Source organism: Aulonocara sp. 'chitande type north' Nkhata Bay, linkage group LG13 (genome assembly GCF_057382095.1).
Source record: "Aulonocara sp. 'chitande type north' Nkhata Bay isolate Kocher_YH1m ecotype deep benthic linkage group LG13, A_spYH_male_GT1.1, whole genome shotgun sequence".
In the NCBI taxonomy this organism is placed as follows: domain Eukaryota; kingdom Metazoa; phylum Chordata; class Actinopteri; order Cichliformes; family Cichlidae; genus Aulonocara; species Aulonocara sp. 'chitande type north' Nkhata Bay.
Window position 1 is genome coordinate 18,450,109 of NC_141356.1, and position 22,843 is coordinate 18,472,951.

At 39.6% G+C, this 22,843-nt stretch overlaps 2 protein-coding genes across 5 annotated transcripts; one reads left to right on the forward strand and one right to left on the reverse strand.

Moving 5' to 3' along the window:
- Nucleotides 1–9,880: 9,880 nt before the first annotated feature.
- On the reverse strand, nucleotides 9,881–18,748 carry nphp1 (nephronophthisis 1). Of its 4 annotated transcripts, none has more exons than XM_086258957.1 (20): nucleotides 18,549–18,748; nucleotides 18,162–18,223; nucleotides 17,756–17,816; nucleotides 17,365–17,498; nucleotides 16,929–17,127; nucleotides 16,253–16,354; nucleotides 15,892–16,028; nucleotides 15,645–15,690; nucleotides 15,405–15,507; nucleotides 14,514–14,608; nucleotides 14,303–14,431; nucleotides 12,828–12,902; nucleotides 12,573–12,683; nucleotides 12,416–12,498; nucleotides 12,160–12,236; nucleotides 11,942–12,041; nucleotides 11,648–11,760; nucleotides 11,494–11,567; nucleotides 11,201–11,245; nucleotides 9,881–10,257 (listed from the first exon to the last, which is right to left on the reverse strand). In XM_086258957.1, the coding sequence occupies exons 1-20, from the start codon at nucleotides 18,612–18,614 to the stop codon at nucleotides 9,979–9,981; spliced, it is 2,091 nt and encodes a 696-aa protein (XP_086115083.1). In that variant the 5' UTR covers nucleotides 18,615–18,748; the 3' UTR covers nucleotides 9,881–9,978. The 4 variants fall into 4 exon arrangements, with proteins under 4 accessions (XP_086115083.1, XP_086115082.1, XP_086115084.1 ...); XM_086258956.1 differs by having other exon boundaries at nucleotides 15,399–15,507; XM_086258958.1 differs by having other exon boundaries at nucleotides 15,420–15,507; nucleotides 18,549–18,747.
- Nucleotides 18,749–19,743: 995 nt separating this feature from the next.
- LOC147315944 (uncharacterized) lies at nucleotides 19,744–22,578 on the forward strand. Its single transcript, XM_086258967.1, has 4 exons — nucleotides 19,744–20,137; nucleotides 20,457–20,634; nucleotides 21,260–21,354; nucleotides 22,007–22,578. The coding sequence occupies exons 1-4, from the start codon at nucleotides 19,811–19,813 to the stop codon at nucleotides 22,196–22,198; spliced, it is 792 nt and encodes a 263-aa protein (XP_086115093.1). The 5' UTR covers nucleotides 19,744–19,810; the 3' UTR covers nucleotides 22,199–22,578.
- The last annotated feature ends 265 nt before the right edge of the window (nucleotides 22,579–22,843 follow it).

Here is a 22,843-nt window from a genome sequence, read left to right on the forward strand (position 1 = left end):
ATAACCTGACTAACAGCATGTGTCATTCGACTGTTGCAGGAAGTTGGCAAGAACCCACACAAGCATAGGGAGAACATGCAAATGCAAAAAGCCCCCGGCCAGATGTTGGATTCAAACCTAGGACCTTCTTGCTATGAGGTAACAGTGCTGCCTCTTCAGTGCATTCCATTACTGGTAATATGAGTTGTGAAACAAGTCTCTGCCTAAGATTATGTGTAAAAAAAAAATGTGTGGAGCATTAAAAAAAATTGGCATTTTTAAAAAATATAATCAATATGCGATTTAAAGGTGAGTTCAAATCAATCCACACATGAAGTACATGCCAAATTTCAAATTTCTGATCTTCCCAGCTGTCATTACATATTAGAGGCAAATGATAACTTAAGATTGACATTCAACTTCGCATTTTAATATTTGGATAATTAAGCAAAGTTTGGGTACTCCGGCTTCCTCCCACTGTCCAAAGACATGCACTTAGTGGGGATAGGTTAATTGGTTAATCCAAATTGCCCATAGGTGTGAATGTGCGAGTGAATGTGAGTGCGAATGGTTGTCTGTCTCTATGTGTTAGCCCTGCGACAGACTGGCGACCTGTCCAGGGTGTACCCCGCCTCTCGCCCTATGACAGCTGGGATAGGCTCCAGCGCCCCCCGCGACCCTGAACAGGATAAGCGGACGCGAATGGATGGATGGATTAAGCAAAGTTTGCAAAGGATGTACATTTTTGTATCTAAATCCATCCGACTTATTTATAAACTTGTAAAAAAGAAGCTTTTGATGATAGCATCATATTGGTGTAGGCAATCACATGAAAAGAGCAGTAAATGATTATTAAAAAGAAGCGGTCCTTAGATGCAACCCTGAGGTACCCCTCTGTGCTGACTAATCATACTTCACACCCTATTGCACAAATAGCAATGAAAACATATCAATTTATTCTAGGAAAGGTTTGTACAAAAAAAGATCATGATTGACCAAATCAAAAGCGTTTTTTATATGAATAAACACTGGTCCTCATACCTATACATTTGAAGTTAGCAACATGCAAGAAAAGGACAGGTTTAAAATAGTGCCATCAGCATTAATCTCGTTAAAATGACGTTAATGCCATAAAATCTCCGTTAGTGAGTTAGCATGGATTGCCCCAATAAGTTTGATGTGTCACATGGCCCTCTTCCTATTGAAAAAACTAAAGTTGTATCCAAGATGGCCGACTTCTAAATGGCCACCATGGTCACCACCCATCTTGAGGAGTTTGCCCCCTCACATATACTAATGTGCCACAAACAGGACTTTAATATCACCAACCATTCCCATGTTATTACGGTGTATCCATATAAATGGCCCACCCTGTAGATTAATGCTGACAGCACTAGTTTAAAATAGAAATAAATGTTTTCATAACTTGGCTCTAAAATGAACCAATACTGCTTCTCAAAACAAGGAGACCTTTCTGAGTACAGCTAGTGGTTCTGTCATGATCCTGGGCCATGTTGGCCCAGCATTCTTAGTTTTCGTATGTTTTGTATTTTGTTCTTTATTTATGCCTTGGTTCCTAGGTGGTTCTGTTAAGATGTTCCCTATTTGTTTTCCCCATGTGACTTTACCCCCTGTGTGCCCATCTGTGTATCGGTGAGTCCTCGTCTCCCCTCCTTGTGTTTTATTCCATGTTTCCCCAGCCCATTATGTCTGTGCCCTCCCCGTGCTCTCTCTCTCTCCTCCTGTCTGCACCTCTTGGTACTTCCTGTTTTACTTTGACAGTCTCCCGTCAGTGTTGTGTTTACTCCTGCCGTGTCTCGTTATGATTATCAGTGTCACCTGTGTCCCCCGTGTGCTCCTACTTCCCTCGTTAACCCTCTGTGTATTTATGTCCACGTCTCCCTCAGCTCAGTGTCGCGTTCTCCGTCATTCAGGGCCCTGTGTTTCTCTGTGTAATACGTTATAGTTTCCAGTTTAGTTTGTATGCTTTTTCTTTCCAGCAATAAAGCTGTGTTTTGAGTTCATGCCTGCCTCCGTGAGCTTGCGTTTGGGTCCAATTCCTGCCTGCCACACAGCCCAATCATGACAGGTTCAGGGTCTTGCTGAGCACAGATGATCTTGTATTATTTAATAGATCTTTGTTTTAATTGGAAACTGACAGCCTACAAATTTTCACAAAAACAGTAATGTGCCTAATATGCTTTGGAACTTTGTAAGATGAATTTCTGAGTTAAAGATTAGAAATTACTGGGAAAAAAACATGGGTACAATTTCTAATTTCATGTAATCTTAACAGCATACATTTCTCTCACCTCAATAACACATTTTACTTGAGTATACTTTGATTTACTACTTTCAAAACTAGTTGTATAACAATGAATTAGAAAAAAAAAGCTTTGAAATTAATGTCTGTTTTCCTGTTTAGTATATTCTGTGATTCCTGTTTAACATGCAATTTCAATATTGGACTGTGAGTCACTCTGAAAGAGTAGCTTTCAAACCTTCCACATGCACGTTCCCTCTTTCAGTGACAAATACTTGTTTTGTTCTGCTGATGCTGACACACCCTCTGTCAACCCATTTGTCTGTTAAAGCTAATATGTATAAGGACATGTTCCTGTTTAACGACAAAACATGCGTCAGGTACACTATTCAAGTGAAACTGAAGCAAGGATTTTGTTTGCCATGGTAATGTGATCACCATGGCAAACATTTCTTCATTTATAGAAAATATATTTTATTTAGTTTTATTTGCACAAATAATCCTGCTGAGGGTTAAATAATAACAATAATATTAAATAATATATTAAGTATATGACTAGTATTAAAGTATACGTATTAGTATTATTCACAGAAATGCACCATTATTTAAAGTTTTCTAAATAAATCACTCAAGCCTGAAAGACACTTCACTCAAGGATAAACTAGTGTTGTGTTTACACATAACAATAAACCAAATTTTCAAATTGTCACTTTGCTACTAGCTGCCCATCATAAAAACATATCATTGGTTCCCATTTCTTTCTTGAATTAGAAAAAACTAGAATATAAATATGCTGTTTGACAAGCATAAAATTGTATTTTGACACCAAGGTGATTCCCAAAACACTATTAGCTCATAAACCTAGCCTCTCATGGCACAGTGTGTCACATGTCCTCAAAAAAACTGAGGAAACTGAGCAAGTGGAGGACAAAAGAAGAAGTGGCAACATGAGAAGCTTGAGAAAAACCAAGGACAACACTACCATATTCAGAACAATAGGTAGGATTTTAAATCCCAACCAAGGGCATGCATCCAGTAAGGGCTCCAGTCTAGGTCCCCCCATGTTACCCAGGCCTACCTCAAAATATGATTAACAGACACATAACTGAAGCCATGCTGCCCTTTGCCCATAAGCTGAGGAACCAGGGCACACTGATGAGAAGTGGGCTACTGGAATAAGCTAGTGGACAAGGCATGAGAATAGGGAATTGTTGAAGTGCTACTACGCATCTAACCCCAGCAAAAGGTGATACGTGAAAGAGATATGGAACCTATGGATTTTTTGACACCCAACATCTACACTAACATTGAAACGACTAGTACCTCAGTGTTCGAACATTCGGAATAAGCAAGTGCTGTCACAACTAGAGATTCTCCAGGTACAACACAAATGTTACGGGAGGGCAGAGGTATAATTATCCTCACACTCTGAGATTGGGTACCAAGCCCTAAAGAACAACTGGCGGTCCCTTTTAACAGCAAGAAACCTCCAGCAGAATCACGCTCAGGGAGGGGCGGCTATCTGCTGCGACTGGTTTAAGGTGAGGGGAGAGGGATAGTAACACAGAGAATGAAAAATGTGAGTGAACGAGAAACAGTCAGTGCATCATGGCTGTAACAGCCCAAACTTATTGTAGTGTAACCAATGCAGGATTCAGGTTATCCTATATGCTTGCTCAAAAAGGACTGGTATATGAAGAGAAGGATTTTAAATTTGATCCTGGATTTAACAGGGAGCTAATGAATAGAAGCCAACATGAAATATGCTCTCTCTTTCTAGTCCCTGTCAGTACTTTTGCTGCAGCATTTTGTATCCACTGAAGGCTTTTCAGGGAGTTTTAGGACAGTCTGATAATAATGAATTACAGTAGCTCAGCCTAAAAGTAATTAATGCATGAATTAGCTTTCAACATCACTCTGAGACAGGATATTTCTAAATTTAGAGATATTGCACAAATGCAAGAAAGCAGTCCTACATATCTGTTCAATACATGAGCAGGTCTTGGCCGAAACACCAGAGGGGCAAAACACCAGCTGCTGGTATATATCCAACCGTCATCGGGGTAAAAGCACATTAAAGAACTTAAAACTGCAATCCTTTTCATCTTTGTGCAAATTCATTTAGTCTTCATCTGATTAGTTTGATTTTAACTTGCACAAATAATGCATTTTAGATGTGACTTTGTGGCAAACACAATCTTAGAATAACTGTTGATGTTGTAGCTATCATATTGCAATATAAAACCCCCTCAGTCATTACCACCAGACAAACACACAAGACAGAATAAGCAGACATGAGACAGACACACCTTGCACTAGATCCTCTATTCTGGATCTAGTTACAGGATACACGTGCACACACACTCACATACACAAATACACACAAAGACAATGACAGAAAATGCATTATATTTTGTGTCCTAAGCCTGGACAACAAACCCATTGCACGTCCAGGGACTCAGGACTCCCCCAATGCTGTGAACTGTAACCTCGAGGTAACCTCGAGCTGCACCTATATATAGTAAACTTAGCCTGTTTTTTAATTTACACGTTTGCTCTACTAAGCTTCATAGGATTTATTCTATAGCTGTCAAATGACCTATACCCTCAAACATCATTGAATGCATTACAAACATGTTTTAATCAAAACTGGATGTTAAGATCTAATAACTAGATATGTAGTAAACACTGTGTTCCTGAAAATGTCTGAAGCATTTTAATATCTTTCAGCTCTTTTAGTTGGCTTACTCTCCGTTTGGTTAATGGTCCAAACATCTAAAACTTTTCAGCTGTGTCAAGTTCTTACAAAATGTCCACTGAATGTTACTTGAAACAAAATTAGAAAGAAAGAAAGAAAGAAAGAAAGAAAGAAAGAAAGAAAGAAAGAAAGAAAGAAAGAAAGAAAGAAAGAAAGAAAGAAAGAAAGAAAACAAATTAAAACTACAGTAAAGATGCAAAACACAAAGGCACACATTGTAACCCATTCACCTAGCAATTTTGTGCACAAGCTCTAATTTCAAACAAAAAGCTGTTTAAGCCATTAAAAGATAGTTAGTCTCCATTTAAATTAAGGGGAAACTCTTTGAAAACATGAGATAGACACCAAATAATTATTCCAGCACATCATAAGGTAACACAAAGTTTCAGTTTCCCAAACTGAATCTGTGATCATGATAATTCTAGATCCTCCACTATGAATCTATTTTTTTTCTTTTAATAACACTGATAGGACATTAAATCTGTGTGTGCATATTCTAGCATTTAACTACTTACTGTGTGAAATCCCCACCACTATCACCTCTTCTACTTCTTCCTCCTTAGACAATAGTCCACCTGGGGCACAAAGAGAACTGGGTGAGAACGTCTCAGTTTTTCCATGTGATAACAATCAGGTCTACAGTTTTACAGTTTTTTCAGTCTGCAGTCCAGTATCATTTATATCTACACAATGATGGTCCGTGTTGAGTGATCTGCAGTGGAGTTAATACATTATCTTCACCTCTATAGTTAGCAAAGTGAGCTCGATATGGCACAGATAAGATTTTTCTTTCCTGTTGACCACAATTTGAAAAAAGGAGCATCTGACAATACACCACTGCTTTCAAATAAAGTCACATTTTACTCTCTTTTTAAACAAACTCTTAGTACCATGAGATTTAATAGTGATGCAGCCATTCAGAGCCAGCCTCTACTAATCGGTGTATTCAGTCTATTGGTGTCTCTGACACTGCTCCCCCAGCCGAGTATCCTACACTTAAAACAATTGAGTGATGGATAATCTTAATCACTGCGCTGCAGACTTGAAAAGATCCAAAAGAACCCTTTTCGTATAAAGCCTCTGTGTTGGTTTTCTAGTTTAGCCAGTTGTCCGTGTGGACATCCCAATACTTTTACTCCTCCGCCACATCAAAATCCTGTCCCAGCACAGCTACAGGTCGTGTAGCCATCTTCTTCCATCTGAAGTCAATCATCATCTCTTTGGTTTTACTCCCATTCAGAAGCATATGATTTATTCCAGACCATTAGTCCCCTGTATTCCTCCTCCTGCTCATCACTTATATATCCAATCACTGAAGAATCATCAAAGTATTTCTGTAGGTAGCATGAATCAGAAGTACGAGGTTACAAGGTGATAAGGAATGGAGATGGCACAGACCCCCCTCTACTGCCCACATACTGCCTTATATACCTGTCCACCACCACGTTTACTGACATTGCCTGTAGTTTCTCTCTCAGTAGCAGCATTTACCAATGTCTAGAATGTCTGTTATTATGAAACCATCATATAACAAGAAGAAACATTTGAGCAAACCCAGAAGCTAGATCATTTTTGGCTCACACCCCTGTCAAGCAATTTTCATATATGGAAAAAAGTAGTATATAGCAGTCAGCAAAGAGGCACAGAAAAGAAGACCAGACACCAGCGAAGGAGGATAAGAAGGACAGACGCAACAACATTGTCATCCCCTATGTAGCCGGTGTATCAGAAAAACTCAGGAGAGTTTTCTCCAAGCATGACATCCCAGTGTATTTCAGACCCAGCAACACGCTCAGACAGAAACTGGTTCACCCGAAAGACAAAACGCCAAAACACAAACTTAACAATGTGGTGTATGCTGTACAGTGCAGCGAGGAATGCTCAGACCTCTACATTGGAGAGACCAAACAGCCACTTCACAAGCGCATGGCACAACACAGAAGAGCCACCTCCACAGGACAAGACTCAGCAGTCCATCTGCATCTTAAGGATAAAGGACACTCTTTCGAGGATGCCAATGTTCACATTTTGGACAGAGAGGACAGATGGTTTGAAAGAGGAGTGAAAGAAGCCATCTATGTCCACTGTGAGCGACCGTCTTTGAACACAGGCGGTGGTTTACCACACCAACTCTCTGCCATCTATAATCCAGTTTTGAGATCCCTCCCCAGACGCCTTAACGCCCACTCACATCCTGAGGCCATCTGATCTCAGGAATTCGCATGATAAGGTGGGGCCAGGTTTCACAATGAACTCACCCGAAACTCTGGCTGATTGGGTCCCACACCCAATTTCACACCTTGGCTCAGGCGATTAGAGGATCATCAGGGGGTCCTTTTGTCCCTCTGTGGGGGGATACTCCCACTAGGTTTATATCTGGGACTCTCCACCATTTGACCTTAGAACTGAAGAAGCTTCTCGGATGAGAGGTGAAACGTCTTCAAGCAACTTAAAGAAGTCCAGACGCTTTTCTTTGCAAGCTCCTTTGACTACGATGACCTGGATGACTGTGAACCTTCACAGACAGTATATAGCAGCTAGTGACAATTAATTAACACATACAAAGTGTCCACAATAGTTCAATATTGTTTCTCCCCCTGGTACTGTCCTCTTTTCTCTTTGAAGCTAGTGGAATTCTACACAGGTGACCTCATCACACAGCGAGCACTGGAACTATACTGTACAAACTGGGAATAGAAGCTGGCAAGGCACAGTGGGCGAGTTTAGCAGCGGTTAGTACTTTGCTGTTGTGTTGTGTGTACATATTTAAGAAAATCACTTTCCCAAGTGCAATATAATATTTTAATAGATAATTTCTTGACTAATCTCAAATAACATTGTCTCATCAACCCTGGAAATTTACTCAAACACATGTTAGATGATCAGACCCATGCTGACTAACTGTATGATATGAGGTTTCGGAAACACCATTAAATGCCACTCTGGATTCTGTTTTCTTTACAGTGTAGCCTCACTACCTCTCTATAGGTACATAGTAAAAGTATTTTCTGTTTAATCTGTAAGACTTAAATTTCATTAATTATTATTTTATTTTATTATTTTACCGTCTAGATACCATGGGAAAAGCACATCTTGCTCATTGCTACTGTCAATCAAGGGATAATCTAAAACCTGTAAATATAATTCAGGACCAAACGCTTCTCTGTCCCTTCTGGGCTTCACAAAGAGTTTCTTTTCCCTTTGTTTGACACAGCCCTGGGATATCTTACTACTATTACCCTGATGGTAATCCAGTTTTGTTTTGTTTTTTCCAAAGCTTATCAACGCTCCGGTCATCAGGGACAGCATACAGCAACCGCAGCAACTGCACTGGAATGTGGAAATACAGGATGTGGAATATGAGTCGCCTGCAAACAGTGCACCAACAAAAGGCTTGGTATGTTTATACACATTCAGAAAGACCACTTTAGGTATTGGGCTGGGGACTTGGAATATCACTTTGGGGGGGATAAAGGCTTTATAGTCAGTGTTCAGTTAAACAAGACAGTTTGAAGTTCAAACAGAAGGTTAAATGTGTGTTAGTTTCAAGGTTAAGATCATGTTAGACGATGAGGGGATGTAATAGGAATTACTAACATGCTAATAGGTGTTTGCACTCTTTGTCATTTTGGAAATATTCTTACTGGCTTTGTTGCTTTTCTTGAGTAGCATGACCTGGCAGATATATTCATGCCTTTAGGGTACAATTAAATTACTGTAGTCAGTTGTCAAATACACATGGGGAAATAAAATATGCCCTTAAGCATTTCTACTCACCAATTAACAGGCTACATCTTATTCCTTTCTTTTTTATTCAGAATGTGTTGGGGGATATATGTGAAGAGTTTAAAGAAACATTTACTAACATCTTCATATTACAAAACCAACAGTGTAAATAATATGGATTTTTTTTAAAGGTCTTATCTCATAAATTAAATTACAGAAGCCTTAAATGCCTTTCAAACATCTTTTTCAGATTTTATTCCCAAAGAAATATGTTTAGTGTGACAATATACAATTTATCATAAAAAAGTATGTTGAATTGCTGTAATAAATGTTGCTTTGGACGTGAAGCCGTAACCGACAGCACCCAAACTGACCCAACCTCCTAGTGCTCCTTAGCTTTTATACCAGGCTATAAAAAGAACACAGCGGGCCAATTATTAACTCCTGTAACCCTACACTACAGACCCTCCCAAACAAGCACATACACACAATGATGTTGAAATAATGGGTGGGGCTCAGTACCCAGTGAGATGACAGGGCTGAAAGAGCACCTTTGTGGATGTAAATAAGTGATAAGAACACAATTTCTTTCATAAAAATTAAATTAAAACATGCCAATAATGTTACCATTACTGGCATCAGTGGCACTCATTGTCCCTTTTTTAATCCTGTAACACATTTTTTTATCTTTAAGAGGAAGGACGTTGATTCTGTGATTAAATACAAAATAAATAAAATATTTTATTTCACAGCTACACAGACTACGATCAGTGCCTTTGGTAAACATAAGGTTCGCAAAGACGTGTATGCTCAGTAGTTTAGCAGAAGCAGAAAGGAAGTAAAGCGTGTTGGACATGTGAGTTTTGTCTTGTTTTCAACAAATTCAGTGAAAAACCAATGAAGAATCGCCCTATCTTGTCACATGTTTTATCTTAAGTGTATCTAAAATATGACATATTATATATCATCTGTGCCATGGACCAAAACTAAAACTATAATAACTACATGAAAGACTAACTAGGTTATAGTATGTGATATATTGTAATGAAAAACAGCTACTAAAGAGGAAGCCCGGTCTTTCATTCAAATTTCAACCACTGCTGGTTTTGGTCTTCTTCATTAAAATTTACTAAAAATAATAAACATATAGAATATTGTGAGTTTTAACCTTTATTTTCAAAATATACGTGAAAATTAGGATAATTAACTTCAACCAAATAGCACCTTCAGCCAGAGGGAGATGACGTTATTGTCACCACGCCACACGGAGAAGGTCAAAAGTCAACTCTGTAACATCAAAAGCGAGATGCGTGTGAGCGCCATCAACAAAGACCTCAGGAACTCCTGACTGGCCGGTGTTGTTGCGTTGGTTTTTCAGCATTTCCAGCATTGCGTAGATGACTCTTGCGCGTTGTTCCTCAGAGAGCGGGTCCGCCCAACGATAACAGGGCAGCGATGGAGAGTGGAGCAGGAAATACACAGATGACATGTAGACTTTAACAAACTCCAGTTTTAGATAGGAGAGGTCCCTCTGTAAACACACAGGGAGAAAGCTTTAGTTCATATTCACATCTCAGTGTAAGCCACCCAATCTATTATACTGACAGCATCCTCTACAGGTCTGAGCTGATATTACGCATCCAAAGATGCAGACTGTTACTGTAATAATGTGTAATGTATTAATGTGTATGCGATAGTCCCCGTAGGGAAATTGCTCCTCTGCATTTAACCCATTCACCCAGTGAAGCAGTGGGCAGCCACCAATGCAGCGCCCAGGGAGCAGTGTGTAGGGACGGTACCTCAGGGTAACCGTTCAGTGGAGTCGAACCCCCCAACCTTCCGATCATGGGGCCACCACTCTACCTACTGAGCTATCCCTACCCCACTGAGCTATCCCTAAACTCAGTAGCTATCCCTACTGAGTTTAATTAATTAAACCAGGCAATCAATACTTCTTCAAAGCTACCTTTTACCTAACCAAAACATCCTATTTCCTCTTTGTTCCCAAAAAGAAAGCAGATCCCCAACATATCACTTTGTAATGGGATCTGTGTCCCAAAACCCTGTTTCCAAAAGAGTTGTAATAATGCATAAAATGTAAATAAATCCAGAATGTCTGGCCTGCAAATCATACAATCCCTTATATTTGATTAAACATGACAAAAAGACATATTAAAAACCTGGAAGGAAAAAATAATTAAAATTTTTACGTTTCAAAATAGTTGGTACAGGCCCGATTAATATATTTACAGGTTTGCATATGCTTCCATCCAGACACAGGGGACGCTAGACCACCGAGACAACTACACTTAAACTCAAACTCAGCAGTTTTTCAGTCGTTTTATAATGACTGCCATTATACTATTTAAGCAAATATGTAGTTCAAATAATTTGCATTCCATTTTTTATATTTGCACCGGGCAAAAAAGTGTTTGGACACAGAGTTGTATAACTACACACCTACACGCACGCACCTTTTGTGCTCTGTTCATGTTAGTCTCAGCATCCAGCCAGGCACTCTGGAAGAAACACAGTTATTTGAATATTCAGTTGTCCTTACCATCAAACAAATGTGATGGGTCATACCACTTAACAAGCTTTAAACTCTCTCTATATATAATCACACATTATTTTTACTATGAGAATATTAAAAATAATCTCACAGAAATCATCTTCAACAAGCAGAATTTCAGCTGTGTTGATAAAGCAACAAAACAAAGGAGCAGTTGTTGAATCTTATTTGAATGACAAATGTGACTTTTCTCACCCTGAGAGCATCTAACAGGTCTGGCTGGTCCAACAACACAGGGAAGGTTGAAAGTATAGGACTGCATATTAGATCTGAAAGAGAGATAATGGTATTAAACCCAGAGCTGTGAATGTGATCGGTTTGGATAAGAACCACTGACAGTGCGAGCTACCTGCATTCTGCATTGTGGGCCTGTCCATCAGCAGTGCGTCTGCAAGCAGATGCCTGTGCAGAACCAGCAGATGGATGCAGTTTAGGCAGTGGAGGAGAGTATCTGGAAGGACACTGAAGAGAAAAAAATGTACTTATTACAAACATATACATGCACGCACATACATACACACAGGGATATATCTGAGATGAGTCAGGAATGAGTCCAAATAAACAGAGGAAGGCTTTATGGATAAGATATTCTACTGCAGGTGTTCAAGCACAGTGGCAGTCTTTTTTTCACTGATCTTCTAACCCGAGCTGTGTTTGCGTCCGGCTGTTGGCTGATTTCAGCTTAACAACAAGTTTGGGCTGCCGCCTGGCTTGGAGCATCTGCTGGAAAACACCACTTGGAGCTGAAAGGAGAGGAGATACACTGATTAATATAACATAAAAACTATTATTTTGTTTCTATTGTTTTTTCCTTATATTATTTTAAGATCAAAATGTACTGAGTCTGCCATTTCTCCTTACATCCTCTAGTGGGTGACGCCTCCACTGCTACATCCTTCTCATATGGAGTGCCACCATTCACAGGCAGTTCATAGGTCCTGTACACAGTAGATAATTCAATTTTGTGCGCGCTTAATAATGTCAGTGGTTTTGCGCTAGGTGTCATTTTACTTTGTTAATCTTTTCACTACTGTAGGTGTCTAAAGAAAAGATATTCTGATATATTTTCGCAGCTTTTTCTGCATATGTCTGGATGAATGTAAAAAAACACATGTACCTGTTCGGCACAGGATTTCCTGCATCATCGGTCAATTTGAGGAAAGCCCAACCACAGCTTAGGTCTCCTCTCTCCCCAGTAGACTAAAACAGAGACACTTTTTCTTTTCTTTCCTTATATACATTTTTGTAATTCGCAAAATTGTATGCACCCTTACATTTCGTATAAAAGTGACTCCTAATTCAAAGAGGATCCCGAGGTTAGGAGACGCAGAGTTGCAGCGCAGAAAACAGTCTCCATCCAAGAGGGTGGGCAAGATACCGGTCACCTTGAACAGACACACACATGAACACATGCTAAATTTCACATTTCTCACAATTTCTTTTTTTGTCTTCTTTTGCAGAGCCTCAGTACAAAGAGTCTGCAAATCAGTTTGTGTTGTAAGGTTACAAACATAGCAACCTCCACATACCCTTGGAGAGAAGCTCCAGGTCTTTGGGCTCTTGGCATTGTAGGCTGCCCTTATTATGTGGATGTTACTCAAAACCTGAAACACAGTGAAACTCATGTTGAAAAAAGCAAGAGAGCAAGGGAATTAGATACAAAGAGTTAAATCTGAAAAAAACCCTGCATAAAAATCTTCCTGTTTTATGGCAGAAACGTGTTCTTTGTTGTCTGAGTTGAGCTGAAATGTGACTGTTTCATAAGCTTACACACTTAAAGAGACCAATACATGATTCCTGCCACTAAAGTAATCAAGGATATGAATTACTACATCCACACTAGCCCGGTTAAATTTGAAAACGGCATTTTGGTCTGAAAACGCTCCGCGTCACACTATCGTTTTCAGTTGTTTTCACAGAGTTGTTGATCCATGGCCGAAAACGATTACGTTCCAGTCCTGCGCATGCATGAAACGCAAGACGATTCGACCTGCCTCATTTCTGTCTGCTGCTTATTTACTTTCCGGCTCTCTGAAATGTTGTGACAAAATGTTGAGGAAAAGCACCAAGTTTTTTAAATGGACTAACAATGAGGTGAGTTGTTGCTGCGAGTAACACAAAAGTACAAAGTTGCAAAGCAAGTGAGAATTAAAGAATTTGAAGAAAAGCTATCTGGAGCATGTGCAAACTGATCTTTAATAGGGCTGTCAAAATTGAGAACAAACAAAACAACTGCTGTATAATGCCCTCCGCTATCATAGTTTAATTGGTCACATGACTGCATCACATGACAAAATGTATCATCAACTTCGAAAAAGTTCCGGGTTCGCTGTTCACACTGCTACGCAAAAACGGCGTTTTCGAATGTATCCGCTTTGAAAAGCGTTTTCAGAACGCTGCGCTTTCCTTGACCTGTATGCACCCTTACATTTCGGTCTCAGTGTGGACGGAAGGCCAAAACGGAGAGACAACGATGCCCTAGCCATAATGTTTGACACCTGTTTTAACTAATACACCAAAAGTATTAATAAAATTCATTATACTCTGAAGACATTTGGAGAAATTAAAGAAGTGCAGTAAAACATTACAGTACAAAAGAACGTAATAATGATCGCTCCAACCAAGGAAGAATGGAAGCAAATGTTCCCCTGATTCTGTTTGTAATAACGACAGTGGTATAAGCTTTCTGCACAAGCAAATATGCTAAGCCATAAATTCTAGATGTGCAGATAAGGTTGAAATAGCTCTTTTTGCAGACGACTGTACACCACTTTATACAGCACATTTGAGTCTATTTAGAGTGACGCAAAAAAGAAAAAACTTCATATAATGAAGCGTTCAGGATCTTTCTCAGTTCTCTAAATGTTTGTGACTTAGTACCTTTCTTGGTGTGTGGCATAAATTTATGTTGTAAATATCTCATAATGGTTTTAAATGATTTCTTTTTCATTTTTTGTCATGGACTAGTGTCTAAAATAAAAGTATACAGAGACAACCATGATACCTGAGTTCCGTCAAAGGCGCAGAGGCGGACGTGCCGGCTGAGGACTTGAACACCGACCCCAGGAGTAGGAATCATCCTGCAGCTCCACAAACTGAAACAAACACTCGTGCTGACCTGCCGAGGACGAACCTACACCACAGGAGAATCACACAGTAGGCAGGTTTATGACTATAGTTGCTGGTAAGTGTCAGAAACACAGGGACAAGCTCACCTTGCCAGTGTCTGGGTCCAGGAAGAGGTCTTTAAAGGAGAGCTGTGATTGGCTGAGCTGAGGCTGAATGTAATGACTTCCTCTGTATGTTACACCTAATAAAGGACACAAAGGGTTACAGCTTTGCCCTGAAAGTCATGTAGCATTGGCTTGTTAGATAAATATTACTATTTACAGTGACAGCTGCTTCTATCAATACGGTAACAATAGGGTAAAAATTGTGCATCTAACTCACCATTCAACCTACTGTACCAAAACAACTACAGTAATAAAAATAACATCCAGTATAACTCACCCAGTATAAACTCTTAATTGTTGAAGCCTGTGCAGTTATGAACTTGAATAAATTAAAATGTCTTTTAAACCAGCTCCTTTATCTCACAGTGTAAGCTGTTCAAGCTGTTTTAAGTTTTGGGTGTCATCTTAGTTTAAATCCAAATTTCCATTAAGATGCAACAATTTGTAGAATTGTTGATTTTTCCAAATATAAATGTGACACATCCTGTGATTTCTGCTTCACTGATGCAAGGATTTGTTACTACCTTGGAATACATTACTTAGAATTGGGGAAATGTAATCCACATATTTTGCTGCTTTATAGAAAAATTATACATTGACAAAGTAATTGGCAGAAGTTGAGTAACTGACAATGAAAACAGTTTTCCCCTAGCCTTATAACAGCCACTTAACCTGTAGGATGATGTCAGGCAGCACTAAGGGAGGCAGGTCTGTTCACCACCAGTGGACCAGCAAGCTCTAGGATTTACTGAATTCTGCCAGTGCTTCCAAAACTGCACAGATCCCCCATTGTGGGCAGAGTTTACTTCATATTAATTTGTGAGTTTATCCAGTCTCTCTCTCTCTCTCTCTCACTCACACACTCACACACACATGCTGCATAATGACCTTCCTCCACCAGTAATTTATTGAGAGTTGATGGTCTGAATCCTGAAGGTATAGCACCCATGGCGGAGAGCACATCTGTTGCATCAATCTGTCACAGACACACGATAAAACCATAAAACGTATTTAACACAGCGCTAAAGATTGTGAATGCAGTATTTGTTGTTGGGAAAATTAATAGCAGTTTCAGTTCTTGTAGTTATAACTGTAGAGTATAGAAAGTCGCACCTCACTCAGAGCCTTTTTGACTGTAGACCAGTTAGAATGTGAAGCACTGTCAACAAAAACAAAAGAAACCAAGAATAATTATGTTATTCATTCACACCAGTAAGTAATATTTTTATGTTGCCATTAATCTGGATAAATGTAGTTTTCAAAATTATCTTCCTTTTAAACAAAGTCTCTCAAGTGTAGGGAAACACAGACCCTGGAAGCTTAATGCCATTAAATAAAAATTAAATAAAAAACTTTCAACCTCCATTTGTCTGGATCATCAGTTAATTCTTCACTATCTTGATTTTCCTCCTCTTCCGACTCCTCCTTGTCATCATCATCTTCTTTTGAATCATTGTCATCATCATCATCATCTTCCTCATCAACACTAGAGCCAATCTAACACATTATGGTTACATTTAAAATATAATCAGAAATCATATCCTGTTATGGTCTTGATCTTTTTTGTCAGTCTATACTAATATTAAAAACACAATGAATAAAGAAAACTGCTGCAGGCTGCATTTTAATGTTCTCAGTAATGTTTTATAATTCCTTCAGCTAAACACTTGTCTAAATGAAAATTCATAATGTTGGACTTGCTATCATTGCAGATTTTGTACCTTCAGGAAGGTTTTTGGAACCACTCCTCTGCTGCCTTTAGTGTTCTGAGCCAGCCACCATCCATCTGCTGCCTTCCTGATAATCCTCAACACCTCCCCCTTCTGAAACAACAGGCCACAGAACACCATGTAAGTTCACATAACTCACACATTTATAACAAACAGATGAGATCAAATGCAGTTCATCACAGACATGTCTAAAATTCAGATGTGAGGATAAACCTATCTTCCTAATCGGTTAAGTACTTGATTAAAAATTAACCGGCAATGGAATAAGATTCATTAACACAAAGGGATATCAAATTGGATAAGTGGAGATGGATGGATGGATGGATGGATGGATGGATGGATGGATGGATGGATGGATGGATGGACATAACGATTAATAAAGCTTATAAATTACACTACAGTGCACTAGACTACATGCCAATATCTACCAGACACATCATAGAAATGTTTAAAATTAAAAAGGTAAATAGTTTTCAGAAATATGTAAATTACATTTGTTACTTAATTCAGGCCTGCAAGACTTGAAGAAGAAGATTTGGATGGCTAGAGCGCCCTCTTCTGTTGAAACTAAATATTATACAATATCGCTTTTAACATGCAAGGGGAAAGAATCCAAGCTCTAAACGTCCTAAATATATTGCTGACATCAAGGCTGTTTGTGTTTTACCCGAACAGACAGATCTCCTTCCTGCTCTCCTTTGAAATCACTGAGGACCATGTAGATGCGAGCATCTGACTGAGATGGCGGTTTCAAATCTCGCCTCTCATCACCGGCAATGTTGTTAACATGCTCTTCTTCATTGTCGTTACTGTCTTCGTCATCGTCTTCTTCAGCACTATTTTCACTATCTTCCTTTGAAACATTACTGTGGACCAGGGAATAATTCAGTGAAAAAAGGTATTCTTGGGTCAGATTTGTCAATCAATTATCATTGAATCTGTCAGATAAACTGATGCTTTGCAATGAAGCATGCAGGTTAAATTGTTGTGGGGAAGTCAAGCCCCCTGCAGCATGGACTATAAAGTACATACACAGATCAACAACAAAAAAAACTCTACCGTCCCAGTTTTCCTTCTTTGCACTTAACACACATTTCACTAACCCTGCTTCAGTGCTAGGTCCTGGTGGCGACAGCTCCAGAGAGAGAGTTTTTAGACGCTCCATGATGTTTTGCACTCGTCGCTCCTCTTCCTGTTTCCTCTGATCATAATTGCCCACTGGAGCCAGCTCATCACCCTGAAAGATCAAGCGTTAGCTTATGATGGCTAATTAGCTACACTGCTGTCAACCATGCAACATTTTCTACAAAGATAAATTAATATATCGATTTGCTGCCGTAAGTAATGACAACTGCTTTAATAAAAACAACTAATATTAGTCAAGTAATATCACTGATTGCTTCCAATTGTTGGCATCGAAAGATTATATTAAATCTGTGTACAATAATAGTATTTGAAAAGGTTGAAAAGTTTCTTAAAGATTAGAAAACTAACCTTGCTCAGTTTCTTCAGTGTCCTTAGTGTCTCCTCTGCTGACATTTGCAGTTTTTGGCATCTGTTTGCAAGTAGATATCAAATTTTCAAGCATTCCATAAAGTAGGTGATCAGGGCATGTGGTAGAGAGGGTCATCATGCTGAAATATCCTTGGGCAGACTGATAGCGAACTCACTGATGGACCCATTGCAGTCTGAGTACGTGTGTAATTGTTAGAAAATGTTTATAGATACAATCCTGTATGGATTTGTGCGTGACTGGGTGAGTGACACTTTTAGCAGAAAACCCTTTGAGTGCTCAACTGACTACTAACTACACACAAGGATTTCAATGTTAAAACAGGTGAGGGTGCTCATCTTAAGGAGTAAGGAAGGGCACTGCTGGTGCTCTACCACAGTTGGTTACCTTCGAAAGGCCTCTTCAGTGGATCCAGCCTGGCTCTGGACATCCTTCTCCAGACTGTCAACCTGTGAAAGTGTTTAAATCAATGTACAGTTCAGCGTTTATATTGATGATTATGTCGGTTTTTATTCTGGTTTACATTGCTAACTCACAGCAGTGCATCATAATGAATTGTTACGAACAGATGCTAATCAATATTTATGCTAGCGCATGCCACGTCGGTAAAGGGCTTATAAGACAAAAGTGTTTAGAGAAACAGTCGAGTTCAAGCCTCGGGATCACATCATTTCGAAAAAGCTCTGGTGGTACATGTGCAACAACTGTATAACGTTCAGTCCGAACAGTTTGGTGCAGTCGCACCTAAGTTTAAAGCGTCGTTCTTGAACTGACCTGTTTTTTTATTTCATCCACTTCTCTCTGGGCTAGCTGCAAAGGTCCTCTTCTTTTTAGTGGCATTTATACACTTTTTAGGGTCACACGGTACGTGTGTTAGCTGATCTTCTAGCTTGCTAACTGACGCTGGGCTTCCAACAGTTGCTAAGCAACTGACTTCTTCTTCTTCTGTATAAGGTTTATTGGCGGTTGGCAAACAGCAAAATGGTGCATTACCGCCACCAACTGGTGTGGAGTGTGGACCGAAAAAGCAACTGACTTCTTCGATTTTTTTTTAATTGTCAATGTAATTTCCGTGCTCATTGTGGGTTTGTTTTAGTCAGCATATTTCGCTTATGTAATATATTTTTATATATTCGTAAATGAATGAACGCGATATTAATACAAAGACTATGTTTTCTGTGTTTTTTTTTTTTTTGCAATTATTGGCAGTTTACAAGCTTACATCAAGCTACCGCCGCCTACTGGTCTGGATATTTTCTCACGATTCCTTGAAAAATTACTGACGTTACTGCGACTTCATAATGTTGGAGTTGTTTGTGTTTAATGCGCATTTAATTCAGATTCAATGCCATAAGCGTAAAAATTGATCGGTCTAAAGCCAAATATTGGATCAAAAGGCAAAACTACCATTATTGATTGTAATCATATATGAATCCAAATACCCTCCAAATTATGATGTAATGCATTTCCATTTCCTCTAATACTAGTTTTTAAATCCTAGATGTTTGATGCTTTTACAGGTTTTATGTCCAAAAAAGATAACATAAAATATTACTGATATTTTTACTTCTCTTCCGAATCGAGCGTGAATTCCCCCCCCCCCCCCCCCCCCCCCAATAATCCTCAGCTTTTGACTGATCGAACCCATCCAGCACCACATCTACAATACAATACAATCTTGGTCAATACGCCCTGTAAAATTATATCACTCTTTCAAAGGACACTTGCAATGCACAGTTGTGTAAGTGCTTTCAGAAAGACCTATAGGGGGCGTACGTTACGTCCTTTGCCTTTCGTGTTACCTTCACTGTCACTTTTCTTTTCCCCAAATTTCAAATGTATAATTTCAAAACACACCACCACTGTAACAGCGTTGGGTTTTTTTTATATAAAAAAAAGTTTAAAGGTCGCTTATGAGCCCATTTAAGATGTCGTTCGGCAAGCGTCCTCGCTAAATTGCCCCCGATTTTCTAAGTTACGACCCTTTGAGTGGCAGTGAAGGCAGCAAACACTGTTAGTTATGTCATTTATCAACCATGGCTGCACCCGTCGCTCTTATTCAAGGTGCGAGCAGAGGACTGGGCTTTGGATTCTGCAAATATATACTTAAAAATAAATCACTCGCTACTGTTGTAGCAACATGTCGAAACCCGGACGGGGCTGCAGAATTGCGGAGCCTGGCCGGCCAACACCCGGGCCGACTGATGGTCCTCAGACTGGACGTGAACCACGAGGAGGACATCCGCGGAGCTGCAGAGAGGGTTAAGGAGAGTTTCGGTCGGCTGGATCTAGTCGTCAACTCCTCGGCAATGCTTCACCCTTCGGGGAAAGGAGAGACCAGCTTGAGGGATGTTTCTGCACAGGTAGACCTTTGTTTTAGTGTGAGAAGCCACATTTCCGTAAAAACTGGAGTAAAAGTTAGTTTAACTCACTGTCGTGAGTCAAACCGTTGCCTGTGTAGAAAATACATGCACAGAAGTAGTGCAAAAAACTTGGTGAGACACCATCATCATAGAGGCATTTGGATTTCCCCCTGTAATGGTACATACATTGGACATTTTCTAACAATCTCTGGTGGTCCTTAAACTGTGCTGGTGATGTCTGTGTCCAGCAAGAGAGTCTGAAATCGGCAACACCAAATTCATTAAATCCTTAATTAAGTAACTTTTTTCCCATTTTCAGGGTATCATTTCCACCTTAACGACTAATACAGTGGGTCCTTTGGTCATGGCCAAGTATTTCTCCCCCCTCCTTCTTAAGGGCAGTGGTGGATTTGGTCAGCAGCCTGCAGAGAAAGCCAAACAGCACAGCGGGATCATTGTTAACATCACAGCGAAAGTGGGATCAATTGGAGACAATGGTATCTGGTGGTTCCAAAACACTTTGTGCATACATGTCATGTAGGCAGTGGCACTTCCAGACCAGATTTATCAGTGGGACCAGTGTTTTGTTTTGTTTTTTTAATCGGGGCACAGAACAAAACAAAAAAGTTTTTTTTTTTAATGTATTAAGCACATACTGTACAGGATTGACAGTCTCTGTTTCTGATCCCTCGTTCTTTGCATCCTCTCCAGCTAACTCCTCTTTCTCTCTTTCATCCCCTCATGATCTTCATCCTCTCTCTCTACACTGTTCTTTGTTAACAGGAGAAAAACCCACCAGCTAAACGGCTCCAAATTTAAAAGAGCAAGTGTGCAGCACCCTAAACGGTCCACGTTGAACACGTCAGCAATTTAATTCCAGTTACCGTGCCACTGCATATCACCATAAGAAATCAATTAATTATTATCTCTTGAGCACAGAGGCCAGAGCTAGTTCTACGGGGGCGTTGGCCCCTGTCTAAAACCACCTATGCACGTAGGCAGCACCACTTTTGTTACTTAGCTGAAGGACAGAGCATAGTTACAAAGCAGATATTTATCTTTTGTTATAATGTGCATGCATGCACAGTGGTAAAATGTTCATCTCTAACACTTTTTTCTCAGGTCTTGGAGGTTGGTACAGCTACAGAATGTCTAAAGCAGCTCTTAACATGGCCACTAGGAATTTGTCTATAGAGCTGGGCCGCAGTCGACCCAAGGTAAGTGTTTTCATACATGCTGCATTAATGTCTTGATGCATGCTCAATCATCAAGTTAAGGAAATCCCAAAGTTGAGTCTATTCATGTGGTTGTTTGTTTGGTTGGCGTTTTCAGTGGGAGAAACATTTCGTCATTCGTCCAAGTGACTTCCACCCTTATGTGTCAGGAGTATCAGAACAGCTGAGACGCATTTTCTCTTAAGACTGGGTCTCTGTTGGTTTCAAACCCCAAGACACACTGTGCCAAAAATTGGTCCACCCAAAAGATATGTCACAAATAGAGTAATATAGTGTACGCTGTTAAGTGCCAGGAGGATTGCCAGGATTTATACATCGGGGAAACCAAACAACCTCTGGCTAAACGGATGGCACAGCACACAAGAGCTAACTTGTCAGGCCAGGACTCCGCAGTCTGTTCACACCTACAGGCCACGAGATACTGTTTCAATGATGAGGATGTACACATCCTGGACAGGGAGGAACTCTGGTTTGAGCAGGGAGTCAAGGATTTACACGAAAAGGGAAAAAACATCTCTGAGCCTAAGGTCTAAGATGCTTGTTACTGGTGTTTGTATCTTTCTTTTAGAGCATGGATTAGGGCATGCCCTTGTACATAGATCCCATAGCCTATAATGATGTTTTTTTTCCCCAGGTTGTTTGTGTGTCCCTACATCCAGGAACAGTGAACACAGACCTCTCCAGGCCTTATCACCGGAATGTGCCACAAGACAAGCTGTTCAGCGCTGAACACTCTGTGAACTGTCTAATGAGCATCGTTGACACGCTAAATATAGAAAAGACTGGAAAAGCGTACAGCTGGGATGGAACCGAACTTCCGTGGTAGAATTTCTAAGAGATGAATTTCACCACTTCTGGTCTTAATGGTGAATTTCTGAGCAGTGTTGAGACAATGTGGAGATGAGCTGGACTTCATGCTATTGATGTACAAGACATTTGTGCTCAAGTGACAGTTCAGATGGTCAATGAAAAAACTCTTTTACTACCTCATAATTATCCAAAGTGCTTAAATCATCTGTAGCACATACAGCTTTTGTGTGAAGCCATTATTGACAATGTATCTGGTTTCAATATTTCATACAACTCTCATATAATTTAGTACTGCTCATTTTAATGGTAAAAATCATGTAATATCTCACTAATCTTGACGTCTTTCCCCAATTCAGTAATATCATCAGGTGGTTTGTATTAAAGGTGAATAAATTATCTGACTGTTTAAAATTTGTGGTTGCATTACACACACAAGCAGTCATTTTGGAAACAAGTGCTGTGGACATACAGTATGTTTTAAGAAAAAAAGATTGCATGGCTGGAGTTAATCTGCTAGTACATTCTACATGCAAATGTTGCACAAAGACTAACTCCTAAAGATAAAATAATAAAATCCTTTACATAGGATCTGTAAGATTTTTTTTTCATCCACATCAAGTCTGAAACTGATTGTGATAAAAGTTAATCCCAAAGAATCTGA